Source organism: Papaver somniferum, chromosome 7 (assembly GCF_003573695.1).
Source record: "Papaver somniferum cultivar HN1 chromosome 7, ASM357369v1, whole genome shotgun sequence".
NCBI classification, from domain to species: domain Eukaryota; kingdom Viridiplantae; phylum Streptophyta; class Magnoliopsida; order Ranunculales; family Papaveraceae; genus Papaver; species Papaver somniferum.
In genome coordinates, this window is record NC_039364.1 from 106,466,174 (window position 1) to 106,487,365 (window position 21,192).

General features: G+C 39.4%; 1 protein-coding gene across 1 annotated transcript; it reads left to right on the plus strand.

Moving 5' to 3' along the window:
• Nucleotides 1–5,801: 5,801 nt before the first annotated feature.
• LOC113298057 lies at nt 5,802–13,132 on the plus strand. Its single transcript, XM_026546712.1, has 14 exons — nt 5,802–6,177; nt 7,122–7,212; nt 7,332–7,416; nt 7,640–7,724; nt 8,942–9,011; nt 9,337–9,406; nt 10,071–10,116; nt 10,216–10,462; nt 10,762–10,967; nt 11,072–11,146; nt 11,689–11,758; nt 11,874–11,954; nt 12,492–12,571; nt 12,745–13,132. Exons 1-14 carry the CDS (start codon nt 6,062–6,064, stop codon nt 12,824–12,826), a joined length of 1,404 nt encoding a protein of 467 aa, XP_026402497.1. The 5' UTR covers nt 5,802–6,061; the 3' UTR covers nt 12,827–13,132.
• The last annotated feature ends 8,060 nt before the right edge of the window (nt 13,133–21,192 follow it).

Here is a 21,192-nt window from a genome sequence, read left to right on the forward strand (position 1 = left end):
CCCATTCTGACCGAGAATATGTTCTCATAACTCCAAATAATTCTCGGCAGTTAATAACAAATATTCCCATGCAAGATACAGAGATTTCTTCCCTGTTTTGAATCTTCACGCGTCTTTGCACATCTGACATACTCCAATTAGTCTGAAACACGTCCCAGAAGTAGTTAAACACACATCCATCTTACGCCATGCACAGAAAACACGTACAATCCCGTGAAAAACTCTTCTCAACTACGCACTCCCCTGTTTTCTTCTCACCGAGAATCTAGCCAAATATAGCTGACGAAATCGACCATACCCCGCTTGTTACCACCATTCAAGTCATCCCAACAATTCCCAGTCGTTGAGTCTCCTTCATTCTCGTCCAAACTTCCAACCCTAATTCTGGTTCTTTGAAACCAGATTTTCCCGCCAAAAACATATTTGAAAGGTAGAAGATGGTGTCCCCCTAACCAGCTGTGGGGTGCGAATAGCAATGGGTTGCCGCTTAACCGAAATGAGAGTCCGCATAGTACATGTCCTTAAGGGTGCCCCGAGCAACTTTTCGAGCCGAATTTTCCATCAATATTTATTTCCAAAAAATACCTACAAACACACAAAACACCATAATAAGGACGAAAACAAGTACTAACAATACGAAACATTGAGGACAAATTAGACACATAAATGCGTCTATCATAAACGAGGCATACTTTCTGATCACAAGAGTGATACGCCAAAGTAGTCTTAAGAACCTCGTTAGGAGATTTCTTCCTTCCATGTTATGTGGAACATCCTTGATCAACGGGGATTTCAGACACATTCCTTTTGACTGGAAGGGATTCCGATTTTCCTTCTGGAGATGGAACGTTTTTAGTCGTAGCAGAAGTACTTGGTATATTAGACTGCTTAGAGCATCCTTGAATAGAGAGTTTCTTCAAGCGATGTTATATTTCCACAACATCTTTTTTGAGGCTTGCCTCGAGAACCATACATGAAGAGTGATCCTTAGTATTTTCTTTGAAATTGCAGTCCCTTACTACACCAAGGAGAACATAGACATGATGTTTTAACCGATTAAATCTATCAGCTTGGATTCTAGCAAGATTTAAAATCAGATTACTCTCTTCAGCTGTTTCCCGTTCATTTAGAGAGATAAACTCTTTTGAAGGGTAATCTGAAAAACACATGTCGAAGCCTGTCTGTCTTGTTTGAACACAAGGTTCGTCTATATTTGAGATTGAAGAATCTTTCTCTTTAATAGAAATAGACGAGACATAACTTTTATGTCTGGTAACGCGTTTATCACAGATACTATCGTCCATCCTTAGATCGCTACAAACACAGACTTGTAAGGTCTTGAACGTGTTTTCCTGCTCTGATACCAATTGAAAAGCGGGGGTCTAACAACCACACCCACTATTTCGCTTAGCAATCTGTATGGACAAACTCCAATATACTTTCTAGAGAATCAACTAGAAAGTCAGACTCAATCTAGATAAAAAGTATATCAAAGAGTTTATATCTCAATCTCTCGATTTGATATATACTCAAGCAAATAGAAATTTGCGAGTCTTTATCAAATACTAAAGAGATAACTTGGATGGTACCAAAGACCAATATCCAAGTGTCAGTCAATTTAAATCAACAACCAAAAGGTTGGATATTCTAATTGATTGAACAACGCACAACCTGTGATATTTCAATTATATAACAAAATATAATGCGGAAAAGAAATAACACAGACAGCAGAATTTTGTTATCGAGGAAACCGCAAATGCAGAAAAACCCCGGGACCTAGTCCAAATTGAACACACACTGTATTAAGCCGCTACAGACACTAGCCTACTCCAAACTAACTTCGGTCTGGACTGTAATTGAACCCCAATCAATCTCACACTGATCCAAGGTACAGTTATGCTCCTACGTCTCTGATCCCAGCAGGATACTATGTACTTTATTCCCTTAGCTGATCTCACCCACAACTAAGAGTTGATATGACCCAAAGTCGAAGACTTTAATAAACAAATCTGTATCACACATAAAAGTCTACGGTAATAGATAAATCCGTCTCCCACGAATATACCTACGAGTTTTGTTCCGTCTTTTGATAAATCAAGGTGAACAGGAACCAATTGATAACCCGAACTTATATTCCCGACGAACAGCCTAGTATTATCAATTACCTCACAATAGTCTTAATCGACGCAGCGAAAAAAGATATTTTGGAATCACAAACGATGAGACGAAGATGTTTGTGACTACTTTTCTATCTTGCCTATCGGAGATATAAATCTCAAGCCAATCGTTACGGTTATACTCAAAACGATAGAATCAGCAAGATCAGATCACACAACTACGAGAAAGTAGTATCGGTCTGGCTTCACAATCCCAATGAAGTCTTTAAGTCGTTAACCTGGTTTTAGAGAAGAAAACCAAAGGTTAAAGGAGAATCGACTCTAGCTTATGCAACTAGTATCACACGTAAGGTGTGGGGATTAGGTTTCCCAGTTGCTAGAGTTTTCCCTTATATAGTCTTTCAAATCAGGGTTTGCAATCAATGTTAGCTTGGTAACAAAGCATTCAATATTCACCGTTAGATGAAAACCTGATTAGATTCAAGCTAATATTTCTCAACTGTTAGATCGAAAACTTAGCTTGTTATACACAAATGAAATGCGCGTTTCTAGGCTTGTGTAACCGTACCCAAACATGTACATTTGTTGGTTCAATAATAGTTAACCAAATGGTTCGCCATATGAGCAATTTCATATCAACCATGTTTTTCTTCACCATAACTAGTTCAAATGACTCAAATGAACTAGTTAGAGAGTTGTTCAATTTCTTATATCTTATGTAACTATACAAGACACAATCGAAGCAAAAACAGTTTGATTCACTCGAATCAGTTCATGAACTTTAAAGCCACGGTTTGCAAAAGCATTCCTTAGTTTATATAAACATGAGTTCAAAAACAACCTTCTTTAGATATAACCAACTCAAGTTCGCGGACTTAAGTTCCCGGAAAGAGTTCACAAACTCCAGCATATTTTCTCGGGTCAAGAACTTCCGCCAGTTCGCGGACTGGGTTCGCGGACTGAGTTCACGCCACTATTCCCGTTCTCTTGATCAACAAAGTTCGCACACTTTGGTCCAAGGAATAAGGACTTATACATATATGTGTTTCCACAACAATGCTTATATCAACCAATGGTTATGTAATCTAAACTCTCATTTCAATCATTGAAACATTCTCAGAGGACGTTATATAGTTGTTATTCACAAACCATTTTTCGTCAGAGTAATTTTCAAAGTGATTGAAACATAACATGACTTTCGTCACTAGGTAAAGTGAATTTGGCTAAAGCGAAAGCTTACCAACACATATTTCGAGAAATATATAGGCGAGATAAACTCGACTCGAAATACCAAATGTGTATAATCAAAGTTTATATAGCAAAACGACTTTTGTCTCAAGATAGGAGATAAATAGACTTTTGAGTGATAGATAAGTTCAAGTCTCCACATACCTTTTAGTCGATGAAGATCCACCAGTTCCTTGTGTAGTCCTTCGTCTTCTATGATGATTGCCATGGAGTTCTTGAGCTCAAATACACTTTCTATCCTAGTCCGAGACCTTAGCTATATTAGACTAAAAATCAAGACTTATAGTTTTGATCACCAACATTGACAAACATGCTTGAGATAACAACTTATGCGAGTTCGACCGAGCAATGCTCTAACAAAATTCTTATTTGTTTTCATATCTTGTGGATTTAGTGCACAAACCTTGATCGGCTGGGATCCAACTAAAATCGGTTTATCTCTGATAGATGTGATCTATTAGTTGCGTGAGATCGGTATTGCTTTATAGTTTCACTTTGAGATTTATATTGATTGATTGCGGATCTATAGTTTAATTATTTCGGTAATCAAAAGATAGATTGATCTTGGCATTATAAATAGGCCAGAGAACCTTTGCAACTGCAAGTCTTCATGTGTAGAGGAACCGCATTGCAGTAGAGAGTGTTTCTGTTGTATGCTTAGAATGAATAAACTTGTAAGTCCATTGGTTGGACAGGATTTTGTAGTCTTCCCCTTAAGCTAATGAAAGTGAGTTTGTTGGCTTAGATGTTTGCCTTAGTATTCTGTCGATTCGAAAATACTCCCCAAATTTTGTGAAGCATAAGCATGGCATTAAACGCTCTTTGTAGTATGGATTGCAAGTAAAGGAAAAGAGAAAACTGAAGTAAGTCTTCCGTTGCATAACTCAAATTGGATGTTTGCATAGGTGCAAATTTATAAGGCTAAAATACTAGGGGTGGTAAGATATCAATGAACTACTGTATCATCATATGATACAAAGGGGTTTGGTCTTTTAACACTCGTTTTACCCAGGAAAAACGTCGTGCATCGTAACTTTATTAATTATGGAAGTGCCATCATGGGTTATATATCCTGGCTTGATTGGGGTATTACCCAAATTAATTGGGGTATACCTAATGAGACAAAAGCCAGGTCATTTTGAAGTAAAACAGGCCACCCCTTAACCTTGTATTTTCTAAATGGCTAATATATCCTTGTTTAATTAACACTAAAATTCTGATTAGGTTAATTAATTGAGTTTAGATGAATTAATTAAGTATATTAAAACTTATGAATTTAAGTTATCAAATTTTGTTTTTGATTGAACTCATGTGGGAAGATTTTTGAGAAAAATTTGTTTTGAGAATTTTTTTGCAACGGAAATGAAAACATACTACGCAAACACTTCTAAAAAGGAGATTGCAAAGCTGATGTGTGAAATCATACTCAAAATTAAAGAAGAAATCAAAATTTTCAGTTCTGAAACTATGAAAAGTCGGCAGGGTCGACGAATGAAGAACATGCCGACTATATCTGGCAGGCAAGGTCTACGGATGAATAACATGCCGACTATGTCTGGCCGACAAGGTCGGTGAATGAAGAAGATGCCGACTTTATTATTTTTGACACACAGGAGATTGTTGTAAATGTTTCACTAGTCGGTATCTTATTGATTTTGTTACCTTGTCGGCTACCTTATAGTCGGCAAGGTCGACAAAAAATACCTTGCCGACTATAGGATTTTTGACATACATAGAAAGGTGTTACAAATGCATGATTAGTCGGCAAGGTTCAAATTTTCAAGCTCTTAGTCGGCAAGGTATAAGGATGAATACCGTACCGACCCTGTAAATATTACTTTCAGAAACAAAACTCTTTGAAAAGTCGGCATGCTGTTCATCTTATAACCTTGCCGACTAAAAATAAATATGAAAATTCGGCATGCCATTCATCCTATAAGCTTGCCGACTAAAAATAAATATGAAAAGTCGGCATGCTCGACAAACAAATACCATGGCGACTGCGTAACTACAATTCAACAATTTCAAATTTTCTGATCTAATTTGTCATTCAAATAACAAAACAGAGTACTAGAATGAGTTTGAAAGGATTAATCGGCAATAAAAAATCATAATCGACGATATTTTGTCATTTGAAAACGATGAAATATAAAGTAGGAGAAAGGAATTGATCATTAGATTGATAATGAAGGAGAAGGAAAGAAATTAATAAGGTTTTGATCTAAAACCCAAAAGAAGTAGTTTTGGTTAGTATTAGGAAAAAGGGTAATTAGGTAACTTTACACATATTAGACACCTCTATTATGGTTGGGAACAAATGCCTATACCCAAATTAATCTGGGTATACCCCAATATGGCGAGGTTATATATGCCTCGTTTTTTAAACAGCACAACTTGACTCGGAGGAATTCCAACAAACAATTATTTTTTATTACTATTGGATTTAATATCAAAAAGGACATAGCAGGAAGAGAGAGACGGCAAAACGTTGCTTTTACGTAAGCAAAGAAGAATTAAAGAAGACAGATTTTTGTTTTGTCTTGTGGTTTTGTTCATTCTAATGCTGCTCACAGGAAACTCCATTGATGAGATTAAAAAATAGAAAGGGAGTTTATGGAAGTGAAAGCTGATTAATTCATTTTTTCTGTGAGTTAATTTTATAAAATTGTCAATTTTTGAGGGTCTTCGTTAAAGGGATGAGTTGGAGAAGAGTTGCTAAATCTGCACAGGCTTTTATTGCTCATGGACTGCTTTTCGGTTTCACCCTTTTGGTCTTACTCAAACTCAATCATGTAGTTACCTACTCATGGTGGTTAGTATTATTTCTTCAACTTTATATCATTTAATTTCTAAATTTCAGAATACTCTTTGGATTTTGGGGGAAATTTTGTTATTCATTCGGTCCTTAGCTTAACCAAATTATTAGTAGATGTTTTTATTTTCTTCTATTTTGAATTGGTCAAGTAGAGATTTTTAAATTGGGTTTGTTACTCTTTTGAAATTTTCTAATTAAATTTAAAAATTCTAACTACTAGCTGAAAAAAGAGAAACTAGTTTCTAACTTAATGCTTATGTGAAATGTATATTTGTTTGATGAATTTAACATTGTTGTTGGTAATAATTATCATCTTCTTCTTCAAAATTTTACCCCCAAACGAGCATGAAGTTTGAGAGCTTAATTTGCTTGGAACAATATGTTCCTGTAAGGTTACAGTGCCTACAGATGTTTTTTCTATGTCTTATTGGTGAGGAACTGAAAACTTCGTTATTAAAATGATTGGGAGAGAATAGTGAATTCATCAAGTAAAACTTCAATAAATATCTAAAAATGTATAATTTAAATGTGTATATTAGTTTCAGTTGCCCTGGTTCAACTTCGGCCCTAAACAATAGGGGCAAGTTCAAATCATCCCATGATTAACTAAACACAGAAGTAAACTTCTGATTTTCTAATACTTTGTTAATCTTAAATATTCTAATTCAAATGTTTAAACAGAATTTCTGCTGAATGTGAGATGATGCTCATGGATTTCTTTCTTTTTTTGGTATATATACACGCTGTAATGTTAGTTGCTACATATTGGGTTAGTCAGCACCCTAATTTTGTAAATATTTCTGATATAGCAATACAAACCAAACCAGTAGCTTGTGTTTACTTGTAAGTCGAGTGTTTATATACAATGTAGCTGCACCACTAATTAGGACATTTATTGTTTGATTTGTCGGCATTTTGAGTTCATCTGTTTAACCCTACAGGACAATTTTTTCCCCACTTTGGTTGTTTCACACAACTGTCGCACGAGGCAGGTTCTCCTTGCCAGCTCCATCAGTACCACATGATCGCCATGTATGGTTTGTTCGGAGTTATATCTACTCGTTATAGATTACTATGTCAATTTGTTAAAAAGCATATGTTTTACCTTGATCAGCAATGAAATTAGCGTATGCACTTTCTGTTTTGGACAGTGGGCACCTTGCCATGCTGTTGTTGCAACACCGTTACTGGTTTCCTTTGAAATACTCCTTTGCGTATATCTGGAGGGCATCTATGGTACATATTCAATACCCTTATAACCTAATGATGAATTAAAATTAGTAAATATTTTCTTCTTCTTTTTTGTTAGTCTTTCTATGTTGCATATTTTATTGAATTGAAGTAAACATACTTGCTATCATATACATGTTGCTCGGGTGCAATAAGTTTTATGGTGGAGTAGTAATTTTTGATGAGAACCCTGGTTGGCCATCTAAAACAAATTTCACGTTCTGCACAGTGTACGGGTTTGCAGCTGTAAACTTGAAAATCGTCTTTGTTCCCTTGTTGGCGTTTGAATTGATCATTCTGATTGATAATTTCAGGTATATTTATTTTTTGTACGACATTTTATATTTTTTGTTGTCTGCTCATTCATGAAACAGCCTTGAAATTATTAACAGATACTAAAATAGAAAATAATAAAAGAATAAGCAGCCTTTAATAAGAGATGCTAAAATAAGCATGTAGAAACATCACTACTTAGTTTCATATGCCAGACCCTTTGGTGAGATGTCCAGGTGACTCCAACGTTTGCTTATATGTGTTAGTGAAAAACCTATTATTTATTTTCTCGCTCAAAGAAACATTTCAAAAAATTGAAAGTGCAGATAGAAATTTGTGACTCATTTGGGGCCTGGGAGTAGGAAGCCTCTGGGTCCTCAAACTGTGAACTCTTCGTTTCTCCTCAGGGGTCACATATGTATTACTTACTGTTTAGGTCTGCAAAATATGTAGATGATGCTTTTGTTTCTAGGTAAAATAAGAATACCTATTTGGGGATGGTGAATATTGGTGCCTCTTTCGTCACTAAAGACTACCTCCTATAGTCAAATACAATTCTGTATTTACATCCTTTGCATAATTGTCTGGAAGTGCATTTTCAATTTCATATGTCAGAACAAGAGATTTTTCAGATTGGCTTGAGGCATGCTTCGTATGGACTAGATACAAAAAGTGTTCAGGCCTGGTCACAAAAAAGCTTGCTTATATATGCAACTGAACTTGGTGTTTTAAAAACTATGTACATACCCAGGTGTAAACCTGATCTTAGTCACTCTGTAGGTTGGAGCTTGGGAATCGTTGTTTTGTTTGTTTAAAGAAACATATGGAAAATGAAGGAAATGAAGGAGAAATGTCAATAAACCCAGTTCTTTAAAACGAAGCGGACAGAAATTACTAAATCTACATCTTGCTGTAATCGTATGATGATTCTTCAACTGCTTTGCTTTTCTTTGAGCCATCTAGCATGCTGAGTTGGATTGATTTAGTTATAAGGCTGTGGATGGAGCCTATAGATTTCTGGATTTACTTTCACCAGATCAGTCAGCCTACAAATCATTGCGTATTTTGCTTGTCTAGGTTCTAAAAGAATTACACTAACAGTGATGAGACATTGGTTCAAGTGTTTGGTTTTTAAGCATTTCACTTTCATTAAGCCTTCCCGGTACATCTCAAAGAATTTTATTGTTGTCGAACTGTCAAGAACTCTTTGTTCTTTGATTTAGTCGCTAATTATTATTTTAAATATGTTTCTTATCAGAATGTGTAGGGCTCTAATGCCAGGAGATGAAGAAAGCATGAGTGACGAAGCGATATGGGAAACCCTTCCTGTAAGCTTTATCGGTTTGACTTTATCCAACTTGAGACAATTATTGTTTAAAATGTTAAAAATGCTAGTAGGAAGTATGAATATGAAATGATCCTTTCATTTTAGGTTTGCCTAATAACATAAGATAATTTGATCTTTTTCAATGGTTTAGTTCAAGCAATAGATACTTGTGATTATGGAGTTCTCGTAGAATTGTCAATAGAGATTTCTGTGTCTTTCAATTATCATAGGAGTTTTTTTTTGTTAGTGTGTGTGTGGGTTTGTATGTGCAACTGGTTTATATTTTGAGCTTTACTAATGCTAATCTGGTTGTCAATCTTTTCCAGCACTTTTGGGTTGCAATCTCCATGGTTTTCTTCGTTGCTGCAACAATGTTCACACTTCTTAAGTTGTCCGGTAATTCTCTTTTGACCAGGGAAATGTTAAACTTAGATGATGACATTCATACTCTGTAGCTCAGAATTGAATATAAATCTTTTGCTTTTTTACTTCAAAATGAAACCGGCGCTCTGTAGTTCTCTTTTTGATTCTATCTAAACAAGCACTGCCTTTTGTTTGATTTTACCTAAAAAATAGTTATTTGTATCTATCCAACAGTTTCAGCCAGCCTTTTTTTTTTGAAACCGCGTTTTTTCATGTTAGACACGTCTTTGCTGGCACCAGTAGACTCTTATCATCAGATAGGCTAAACTGCTGGCACCAGTAGACTCTTATCCTCAGATAGACTAAACATTTCCGAATTTTAGTTTACTCTCTTTTTTTATGATCTGTTTGCCATTTTTCATCAATGGATTGGTTTCTGATTTATGCTTCCAATCATTAAAAAAAAAAAGATTTATGCCTCGAGTTACATGAATCCTTACATTTTTGCTCAACACTTCAAACTATCTCCATGAACATACTTAAGGAAACCTATTTATATGTTTTCTGTCCGTCTCATGTTCGTTGTATATGTTATAGATGCTCTTTCCTTTCTCAGAAGATCTCATTATCCTAAAGGTCTTTTTTTGGATATGTTTTCTTCTAATTTTCTACTTTTCAATTATTTGATATAATACAGGAGATGTTGGTGCCTTGGGATGGTGGGATTTATTCATAAATTTTTGGTACTTATCAATTTATTTTCTACAGTAATTATAATGTTGTGTAGGATCTTTTGACTGCTTGACTATGTGTTAAGAGATTCTTTCTTTTTTTGTCTACAGTATCGCAGAGTGCTTTGCTTTTCTTGTGTGCACAAAATGGTCTAACCCAGTGATCCATGCTCAATCTCGCAATAGAGAACCGAGATCGTCTTCAACAGCTGTTAGATTTGATCGTAATAGTGGGTTATTAGTTACCTTTGAGGACGATCAGTATCAGGATAGGATGTGTGGATTGCAAGACATTGGTGGTCATATCATGAAAGTTCCACTAGTTGGTTTCCAAATCCTTCTCTGCATGCGGCTAGAGGTATGCTTAGTCTGTGGTGCAATAACCCTGTCTGTTGGGATATTTTGGCTGGTGGGGCCCAATCGTTATCCAAGGACTGAATTTTGGAATTTAATCAATTTTGTATTTGTGGATGGTAAACACAGAGGGAGAATCACATAAAAAATAGCCATTGGGATCATTTTTATGAATCACATGCCTAAGTGTTGGGTGACCTCGACTCAAATTACCCACTCATATTACATGGAGAATTACACATTTCTTTTTTGGGTTATGACGTTGTTGAAATTAGCACTCATTTTTGCCTTTTCATATTTCAGGGAACACCACCAAGTGCCAGGCATATCCCTCTTTCGGTTCTTTTTGCTCCATTGTTATTACTGCAGGGGTTAGCGGTCTTTTTTGCATTGTTGCGGTTGGTGGAGAGAATTTATCTGTTGCTTAATAGTGAAGATGTGCAAGGAAGATATTTTTCTATCTCGTCAACAGCTCGTGATTTTTTTGGGTTCTTGCATCGTGGTTCTAGGTAAATTCTTCAGCATACAGATTATTTGAAAATGATACTAAGATTTGAGTTATTGTAGAATTGTGGTATTTGGTTGCATTTTCTCTGACCGTGCCTCATCCCAGGCTTCTCGGCTGGTGGTCCATTGATGAAGGAAGTCGTGAGGAACAAGCTCGACTCTACCATTCGGAGACTGCTGGGTAAGGATTTTGTACCGTTGCAGGGAGCTTTGTCAAGTAGCTTTGATAAGGAGTAGCATTAGCTTATATTTGCTGATGCATTGAGTTTTGTGTAGTTCTTAGTGTTAGGAGTTTAAGTTTGTGCGAGTTTATTTGTTAAATGGTTGATAGTTATGTTTTTCCCCTTTTGATTATTCAGTGGAAGTACTGTTTGCACTCATTTCACAAATGGGAGCACCTAAGCTCTTTTGTTAGTGTTGCTTGCTAATAAACAAGTAAAAAATAGAAAATTGGGATGTATAAAGAGAATGGGAAATCAGAAGATAAAATATGAGAACGTAAAGAGGTTATACATGCATCTTTCGATTGCAATAAATTAGCCTTGAACGTGTCCTCTGCTAACAAGTTTGTGTTATATTTCTCAGGATGTGATTGCATGAAATATCTTTTTATCTAACCAGGAAATAACTTCACAATTACCATTTCCACCAAAAGAAATCGTCTAAAACGAATACAAGGAATCATGGTCTTACAGTAACTTTTTGTTTGGTGATAATGTACAGGTATAATACATTTTCTCGGTGTCCTCCCGAAGCAGTGAAGAAAATGCCAAGAAAGGATCTAGCCGAGGAGGTGAGTTGAACCTCTAGTTTTCCATTCTTGTTTTACTTGTTGGTGATAGCATTTTCATGCCAAAATTTACTTTCAGTCGATAGTGTTCTGATAAATAGAAGCTTACTCATCTCAGGTCTGGAGACTGCAAGCTGCCCTCGGTGAGCAAACACAAATCACAAAACATAGCCAGGAGGAGTTTGAAAGACTTCAAAATGTAATGTTTAAATCCTTGATTGGTTAACTTGGTTCAGCATATTTTGAAAGTCATATTCCGTAGCTTCTGAATATTTATGCGTGTAACTGCAGTATTTGCAAAATTTGCATGTTCGAGTTGTCTCATTGGTCGGGTTCAAGTATCTGATCTGACTGACCTTTTTCAGTTTGGGGGTTTTTTCTTCTTCTTTTAATGGTTAGAAAGATATTTATTGTTCGGTTGTTCATATGAATTATGTCAAATGTCTTTTCGAGATAAAAGAACAGTTGAAGCTGTGAGGGTCTGTTCTCATGAAATCTCAACCATGTTGAAAACTGTCATTATTCCTGCAATTCTCATCATTGGTACTCTTCTTTGTTACCATTTTGTTTTTCACCCGGAAAACAGGAGATTGTAAACTTTTCCTCTCTTCGGACGAGATTTATATAATCGCTCATGCTTTTTGGTTCAAAACATGTTGTGTGCCCTCCAATGTTTATTTCTAAATTTATTTATTGGTATTAATTTAACATAACATATCTTCTCGTCACTTTTCAGGAAAAAATTTTATGTAGAATATGTTTCGAGGGAGATATAAACATAATTTTGCTTCCGTGCAAGCACCGCATTCTGTGCAGGTGCCCCATTATTAGCATTATCTTTGTGTGCCTCTTCAATTTCTCAAGTTTTTGCTACCTGCTCAAACTTGTTCTTCCTTCCAGCTTTTGATTTTGTTTATCTTGTCATTGTTATTTGTTAATTTCAATTTTCGTTTAAAAATGAATTGGTGTGTTTTTCTGATTATTTACAGCACCTGCTCGGAGAAGTGTAAGCGATGCCCAGTTTGTCGAGTTCCCATTGAGGAGAGCTTGCTTGTATATGATGATGTATAGGTATCCTAATATACTGGTTTTCCTCATTTTTCGTTTTCGCTTGATGGTTGGGGTCCTCGCGTGATCGATCAAGAAGAAAGTTTCGCCAAGGATTGTTTTTTTTTGCTCATCCTCATTTGAAATACCTTTGCAATTGAAAGTCAGTTTGTAGATTTGTTGCCTAGATTTGTAGCTTGGTTCTTTCTTTGTCTTTTCTACAGTTTGGTTTCAGTGTAAATAAACAGTATAATTTTAGCGAAGGAAAGAAAAGAAAGGTGTTTTGTTGGGTAGTTTCTGTCTACTACCTGTCAAACCAGGTTTGAAAAATCTAATGTCCGCTGCAACTGAGATTTCCAGGACTGTAATCAAAGACAGATTTGTCGGATGAGCATGGTCAAAGGTGTTTCCGGTCCAAGTTTATGAAGCCATATTTTGAGTTCCAACTTCAAAACTGATTGGACCAAAAGGTCGTAGCTCCCAAACGGATCTGACCATTCAATGTGCAGTTACCAAGTTATACGCAGCGGCCGGTGGGTGTTTAGATACCTAAAATAGAAGTGCTTGTGCTTTTCAGAAATAGAAGTCGATTCTAGAAGCCAGAAACAAAGGAAAAAAATGAACTTCTGTTTATTTTGTTACGCATCCAGTTTACAAAGCCTCATGCCCAATCACCAATTACTTTTACAGTAGAACCTCCATATATTGATACTCTATATATTAATAACCTCTATATATTAATAAAAATTTATGGTCCCAACTGGACCAGTGAGAAATAGTAATAACCTCTCCAGTTTAATATTAATGATCTCTTCCAGTTCCGCCTAAAAGAATTTACCTCTAGATAGTAATAATCAATATTATATTAAAAAATATATATATTTAGTTACATTAAATTTTATGATTAAACAAAATATTTATCTATAGTTGTTCGGAAAAAAAAAAGTAATTTTTTAGATTACTACAACATCTTTTAACTTGCGGATGCATAATATCTCATCAACATAAACATCTTCTTATTGAAGCCATAATATTTCCAACTTGTCGAGCATGTTTAAACCTTCCAAGCTTCTTGGAACTAAAAATTCCAAGATGTATACATGCACTTGTATATATAAAAATGTATATACATCAATATAACTACAAGTACATTGCACATACATTGAACTTAATTTTTTACATTTTCTATGGGTACCTCTCTATATTAATAACCTCCCTATAATAATAATTTTGTGGATGCTCAAAAATATTAATATAGATAGGCTCTACTGTATTTCCTTTTCTGGTCCATGGATAACCAGAAATGAATTTATTTATTTTGCCGCGGACAACAACCGAAGAATATTGTCAACATAGCACTACAATTGGGGCATGAATTTTCTTGGGCAAGCGGGGTTTTACTCCTTATCCCACCCTATGCGGGACTGGATTAAAATGATTATCCCACCCCATGCGGGACTGAACGCTGAAGGTACATCGACAAGACACCTTGGTCATGCCGGATTTATATGCAGGGATTCCACGACAACTACCCTGGCTGTTTTAGCAAAACCTGAGGGAATCAACATGCCTCTACTAGTAGAAACTTAGGTCGTGCTAATGGTAAGAAGAACGATGACAGATAGACAATGGACCAAAGTGTACTTTAAACTGACTCAGAATACTTGGACCACTTTGTCAAATCCAATAATGCACCATCATTGGTATGTTTTAGGTATGATAATGGAAATTAAAGAAAGAATGAGATAAATTCCACACATCACAATAGAATATAACTATCGAGAGGGAAACCAAGAAATCAAAAAGTAAGAAGTTAGTTTCGCTACATAATTCTAAAATGACTTCTAAAAGCAAAGAAGTTAACTTTTTGTGAATCAAAACTTCGAGGTTTGACTTCCGCTTGTGGAGAAAATATATTTCTATATATGGTATCTGAAAAACCAATGCCTTTTTGTTCCAAACAAATTGGGGTAGGCTAGAAAGGAAACCACAGACATAAGCCAAATTTATATATCCATCTTTCTTGGACATGGATCGCTGATTTACATATGTGTTTATCCATCGCCAATCCTCCATATAAGTTTCGCTCTTCAGGCCCATTTCACTACTGTTTGTGGGTGAAAACCATTTCTGCTGGTTTTGGTAATTTTGGGTGTGTGGATGAGAAACGAATCTAGACCCTAAACAATGTACTGCACGTGAGTACTTTTGATTCGAGAGATCAATCTGTACAATCCTGGCCTAAACCAAGAAATGGCCGTTCCAGGCTTGCTTCGTTCACAAGGTGAAGGAGAAGGGTTGATCTTAGGGAGCGAAGAGAAGAGAGTGTTGAGACCAGAATCGTTGATTCTGAAGGTGTGGTTGTTTATGACTTGTATCATAAAGTAGAACTGGCTAGTAGAATGGAAAGCTACCAGGTGATTTCTAGATATTGTGTTGTTGCCGACCAAAAATTCTCCTTTGGTGAAAATAGGTGAACCCTATTTATACAAGTCATATTGAAACGTACCCTGGTCTCGTAGGAAGTGGAAAAGATTGAGTGGTGGAAGAATAGAGTAACGTGTAATCGTCATACGTTATGCTTCCATGATGAGGGAAGTGAATTCGTGTAACCGTCAGTCATTACGCTTCCATGATGAAGGTAATGAATTGTTTACACCGTTACTTTTCACCACCACTAATTGTCCTACTTCATGACACTTTCTTGTAACGGGCGCATTGCACGCCACACGCTGTAAACCGCCAAACCAATACCCTGATGAGTATCCCCCAGTTTGTGACATGTTTGATGTCTCGAGTGTTTTCGTGGAAAACGTGTAGCATGTCGCTATGTGTGGCAAGTCAAAGTCAAGATACTTTGCCATAGGAAAATAACATGTGATGCTATTAGGCTTTCCTTAGTCGGCCGCCTAAAACTTGCCACAAGTCTGTCAGTTTAGTGGCGAACTTGAATGGCTGAGATTACATCTCATGAGGAAGGGTAGTCGTTGATTATGGACACATCTTTGTTGTGTAGCAAAGTGGCGCCATTAGCATAGTGGCGCCTGACGTAGCCGTGGCGTAGCGGGTTGCCTGGGGCTTGCCGCAAGTCCGTCAGTTCAGTGGCGAACTTGGATGGCTGAGATTGCATCTCATGAGGAAGAGTGGCCATTGATTATGGCCACATCTTTGTTGTGTAGCAAAGTGGCTCCATTAGCATAGTGGCGCCTGGCGTAGCGGGTTGCCTGGGGATTGTCGCAAGTCCGTCAGTTCGCGGCGCCAGGACCTCCGAGAAAATAGAGTCTACTCAGTGGCGAACTTGGATGGCTGAGATTGCATCTCATAAGGAAGAGTGGCCATTGATTATGACTGCATCTTGTTGTATAGCGAAGTGACGTCATTGGGATAGTAGCGCCTGGTGGAGCCATGTCATAGCGGCATGCTAGTGGCATGCCAATGGCGTAGCCGCGGTATAACGGCATGCTAGTAGCCGTGTCATGGTGGCATGCCAGTGGCGTAGCCGTGACATGGCGAAATGCTAGTAGCCGTGGCATAGCGACATGCTAGTAGCCGTGGCATAACAACATTGCTAGTAGTCGTGGCATGGCGGCATGCCGGTGGCGTTGTGGGATGGCCACGCCTATGGCGTTGTAGCATGGCCAAAGATAAGATTTGTCTCGGTGGCCAAAATTAAGGCTTGGTGGCGTGTCCAAGGCTAGGATTTGGTGTCGTGGTAAAATTAGGGCTTGGCGGCGTGGACAAGGCTAGGATTTGGTGTCGTGGTAAGAATTAGGGCTTGGCGGCGTGGCCAAGGCTAGGATTTTGCGCCTTGGTAAGAATTAGGGCTTGGCGGCGTGGCCAAGGCTAGGATTTGGCGCCGTGGTAAGAATTAGGGTTTGGCGGCGTGGCCAAGACTAAAGTGGTATGCTACTGCGGCAGAGTGGCATGTTGGCATGTCGATCAATATGTTGTTGTGGTAAGGCGCGTTTGGCTTGCCAGTATGGTGGCGCGGCAGGGTGCGTTTGGCCTATAATGTATGGTGGCAAGTTCAGAGTGACTTGATTGGCCAAGGAAAGGGGCCGGCCAAACATAAGGCGCGGCTACACTTCTGGTGAAAGTGTAGCGGATTTAGAGCGTCCTGATTGGTCGATTAAAAGAGGGACGACCAAGCATGGGCGTGGCTACACTTATGCTGAGAGTGTGGCGGCTTTAGAGCGACCTGATTGGTCGATGGGAAGTGGGGCCGGCAAGTATGGGCCCAGCCACAACTTATGTGCGCGTGGCTAATTTGAGGCGACACGATTGGTCGAGAGAAATAAGGTCGGTTTAGGAAGGGGCGTGGCCAATGGCAAGTGGCGCCAGTTGGCCTAAGGCATGGCCACGCTTCCCTTTGCTGTTGCGGCTCCCTGTTTTCTGATTCTGAACAAGGTTTTACACCTGCTAATCCATGGCGGATTAATTACCTAGTTTGCCTAGGTTTAATTTCGACGGGCAAGGTCTGATATACCGCGCGAGGCGCAAAACCCTAAATTTTGCAAGTTAGTCAGGGCAATTGATTGAATTCTATGTGTTGACATGGAGTTCTTTTAAGTTCATTGCCAGAGAGCAGCATGCTTTTTCTGATTGAATACCTTATGCAAAGACCTTATCCTTGATATTTGGAAATTCGTGCTACTCTGCTGCGAGTGAACACAAATTGTCATGCCATATCAACATTAAGGGTTCAGCCGGAGAACATAGCATAGAAGGCATTCAAAGGAACTTATATTAAGTGAATATATGCGAGGCGCCGAAATTTACAGAACATCTGGGATGGTTGCTACATTCGCCAGTCTGGATAAAGTTCATGTAAGTATACTGAACGACTCAATAAATATGAAAGTGGAGAGGTTAGCACTCACGGCACCGTTTCCTTACAGAGTGACGTCACATCAGATGTAATTTACGATTTCAACCCTAAGCTAAAAACCACCATCAACATTAAGTCCCCTGCTTAGCACGTAACGGTGGCGTTGTTGTAGGGTAAGCATGAGATGGTGACAAACAAGAGTAAAATCTAAAGGACAAGACGTGAAGAGATTGTCGAGGAAATTCAACTAACCTTTAGCGGAAGGCATGAGGAATCCGTGATCCCTGTTGTTGATGGTAGTTTTTAGCTTAGGGTTAAAATCGTAAAACCTTGCATAGAATGTGACGTCAGTCTGCAAGGAAACGGTGTTGTGAGTGCTAACCTCTCCACCGACATATTTATTGAGCCGCTCAATACACTTTTATCCATAACACTCTGTAAATTTTGGCACCTCACCAATACGAGACTCACTGAGTACTTTCTTGTGCTATGTTCCCCAGCAGAACCCTTAATCGGTATGGCATGACGGATTTATGTTCACTCGCAGTGGAGTAGCATGAACCTCCAAGTACCAAAGTTAAGTCCCTTGCACGAAATGCTCAGACAGACATCACACTGCATTCTGTAGATAAAGATTTTGTGTGGCAGTATACAAAATACAGCTAATTATTGTGATAACTCGCAAAGAACTCATAAACCCAACTAATTTTCAAATTAGGGTTTCGCTCCCCGCGTAGTATACTGGACCCCGTTGGTCGAAACCATGCTTAAACAAGCTAGGCAACCAAATCCGCCACAGCGCGCTAAAAGTGCGGCCGCGCCCTAACATGCCGGACCTCTTCCCGTCGACCAATCAGGTCGCTTCAAACCTGCCACGGCCTCAAAAAGGTCGCCATACTAAGTTGGCTTCCCAAAAACACGTCAGATTCCCAAAAACGCGCTAGCTTCCCAAAAACAATGCCAGCATGCCGCATGCCGCACATGCCAGACGCACTTACCAGACGCGCTTACCAGACACGCTTACGAGACGCGCTTACCAGACGCACATGCCAGACGCGCTTACTAGACGCGCATGCCAGCCACGCATGCCAGCCACGCTACCACGCCTCTGGCCACCAACGGAAGGTAGCCATAATTAATGGATACCCTTCCTCTTGAGGTGCGGATCTCAGCCGTACAAGTTCGCCACCAAGCCTGTGGCAACTTTTGGCCGCAATGCCAAATTCCACGGTTTGTGTCAACCCTAATTTGGCCACGCCAAAGGCATGCGCAAGCCATGCCACCACCACGTCCACGCCACTGGCCGCCAAACGGAAGGTGGTCGCGATCAACGGCTACCCTTCCTCCTGAGATGCAAAACCTCGGCCGTCGAAGGTCGTCACTGAACCGGCAAGCCTCTTTATCCTAACTTTCCGCACATAGCAACATGCTACACCTTTTCCAATGAAAACACTCGAGACATCAAAACATGTCACAAACTGGGGGGTGCTCATCAGGGTATTGGTATGGCGGTTTACAGCGTGCGGCGTGCAATACGCCCGTTACAAGAAAGTGTCATAAGAGTGAGGTGGTTAGTAATGGCAAGAAATAAGTGGTGAAACGCATCTTTATTTTGGAAACATCAATTTCAGGCGTTACCCGTTACCACTTTTCCACCACTCAACCGCTTCCACTGCTTACGAGGCCAGGGCACGTTTTATTACGACTTGTATAAATAGGTTTCACCTATGTCCACCAGAGAACAAGTTTTTTGGTCAGGAGAATACAACACTCATAAATCACCTTTTAGATTTCCACATTGATAGCATTTCACTTTCTGATACAAGTCGTAAAACAACCATTCTTCCAGAATCAACTATTCTGGTCTCACCAGTCTCTTCGCTTCCCTCCCCAAAACCAACCCTTCTCCTTCACTTTGTGACCGAGGCAAGTCTGGAACGACCATTTCTTGGTTTAGGCCGGATTTGTACAGATTGATCCCTCGAATCTAAAGTACTCCCGTGTAGTACATTGTTTTGGGTTTAGATTCGTTTCTCAACCACACACCCGAAATTACTGAAATCAGCAGAAACGGTTTTCACTGACAAACAATTGGTGACCACAGTGGGAGATTAATCTCTCGGTTACAATATCAATTTCCAATTCCCGATTTCATCTTTCACCCGATCTTAAGCGCTGAGAACACTAGCGCTGAAATCATCCCTGGTACTAACGCTTCTTCCAGTGGCACTAAAACGCCACATTCCAACACCAGCGACGCGGAAAATGTTCCTTCAGGTGTTACACCTCCGATCACCAAAGCCAGAGCCGTTGCTGCCACTCCCAACGTTTCTTCAAATGTGACATCTCCAACTGTCACCAGAGCCGCTGCTACTCCCCCATCAGGACGAGAGACTGGAGGAGCCAGAAGAAGCCGTCCTCCTCTTACCACTGTTGATTTGATGGAAAGACAAAAGGTTCTCGTGAGGCTCAGACAGACATGGCTACAACTCAGAAAGAGATACTTATTTTCCTCAAGACACTAACGGAGCGGCCACCACAAGAGTCACGTCAACCCCAAATGGAGCTGACAAGGAATACTTTTAACATCCGGCGTAGGCACTTCAGCATGACGCGCGTTTATAGATGAAGAAGGTCGCGTTGCTCTTGAACGCCCAGTAGAAGGGAATCAACAATCCAATTTCATCACACGTGAAGATGAGGAACGACTTCTCCAAAATCGAGGCAAAGAAAATCAGCAACCCTCCTGAGTTCACAGAGACCCTCTTCCCGTCAGGAACTGCATGATTTCTGGGGACTTCGCCCACAAAATCGTGCAGTCTATGATGAAACGTTTATGTGAGATTCTATATTTCTCAAAGGCGCAGCGTCAAGACATATTTGTAGCCCTCAACCGCACTTCATCAGGAAAGCATCTGTTTCCAGCCAGGGAAGCCGTTCCAAAACCCCAACCTCTCCTAGAAAGAATGATTGATATATGGAACTGGGGACTCCTAACCACTGTTCACTTGAAGGATGTCGAGTTTAACAGCACGCCGACTGACGCTGCCTCCGACTTCAACATTGTAACCGGCAAGGCTCTGAGAGTTGCAAGGGAAAATCAAACAGAAGAAGCGTATTCTTTAACATGAGAGAAAAAAACGACTTATCAACCAACACTATTTGTGCCGTCTTCCCATATGCCATATCGTATCAAGTCGTTTTTCGAAGTCAAGGATTAATAGAACCCTCACTGGAGTTTTCTCTAGGAGCCGCTTCGACGTTTCTCTCCAGGAGCCGCTTCAACGTTCTCTTCAGAAGTCGCTCCGCTTCAACGTTCTCCAGCAGCCGCTCCGCTTCGACGTTCGATCCAACAGCCGCTCCGCTTCAGCGTTCTCTCCATAAGCTGCTCCAGGATCCGAAGCTTCATCGTTTTACTCCATAAGCTTCAACGTCCTCTCCAAGAGTCAAAGCCGCTTCAACGCCTCCTTCCTTCCAAGTATCGTGCCGTAGGCGCCACTCCTTCCTGTCAATGATCGTGCCGTAGCCTCCACTCCTCCCTGTCAAGGATCGTGATCGCAGC

Excerpts from the sequence above, each read along its gene's own strand:
- LOC113298057 (XM_026546712.1), top strand. The coding sequence starts at position 6,062 with ATGAGTTGGAGAAGAGTTGCTAAATCTGCACAGGCTTTTATTGCTCAT. Across the intron at positions 6,178-7,121 it reads GTAGTTACCTACTCATGGTG|GACAATTTTTTCCCCACTTT; the intron begins GTTAGTATTATT and ends TTAACCCTACAG. Across the intron at positions 11,955-12,491 it reads AGTTTGAAAGACTTCAAAAT|GAAAAAATTTTATGTAGAAT; the intron begins GTAATGTTTAAA and ends GTCACTTTTCAG.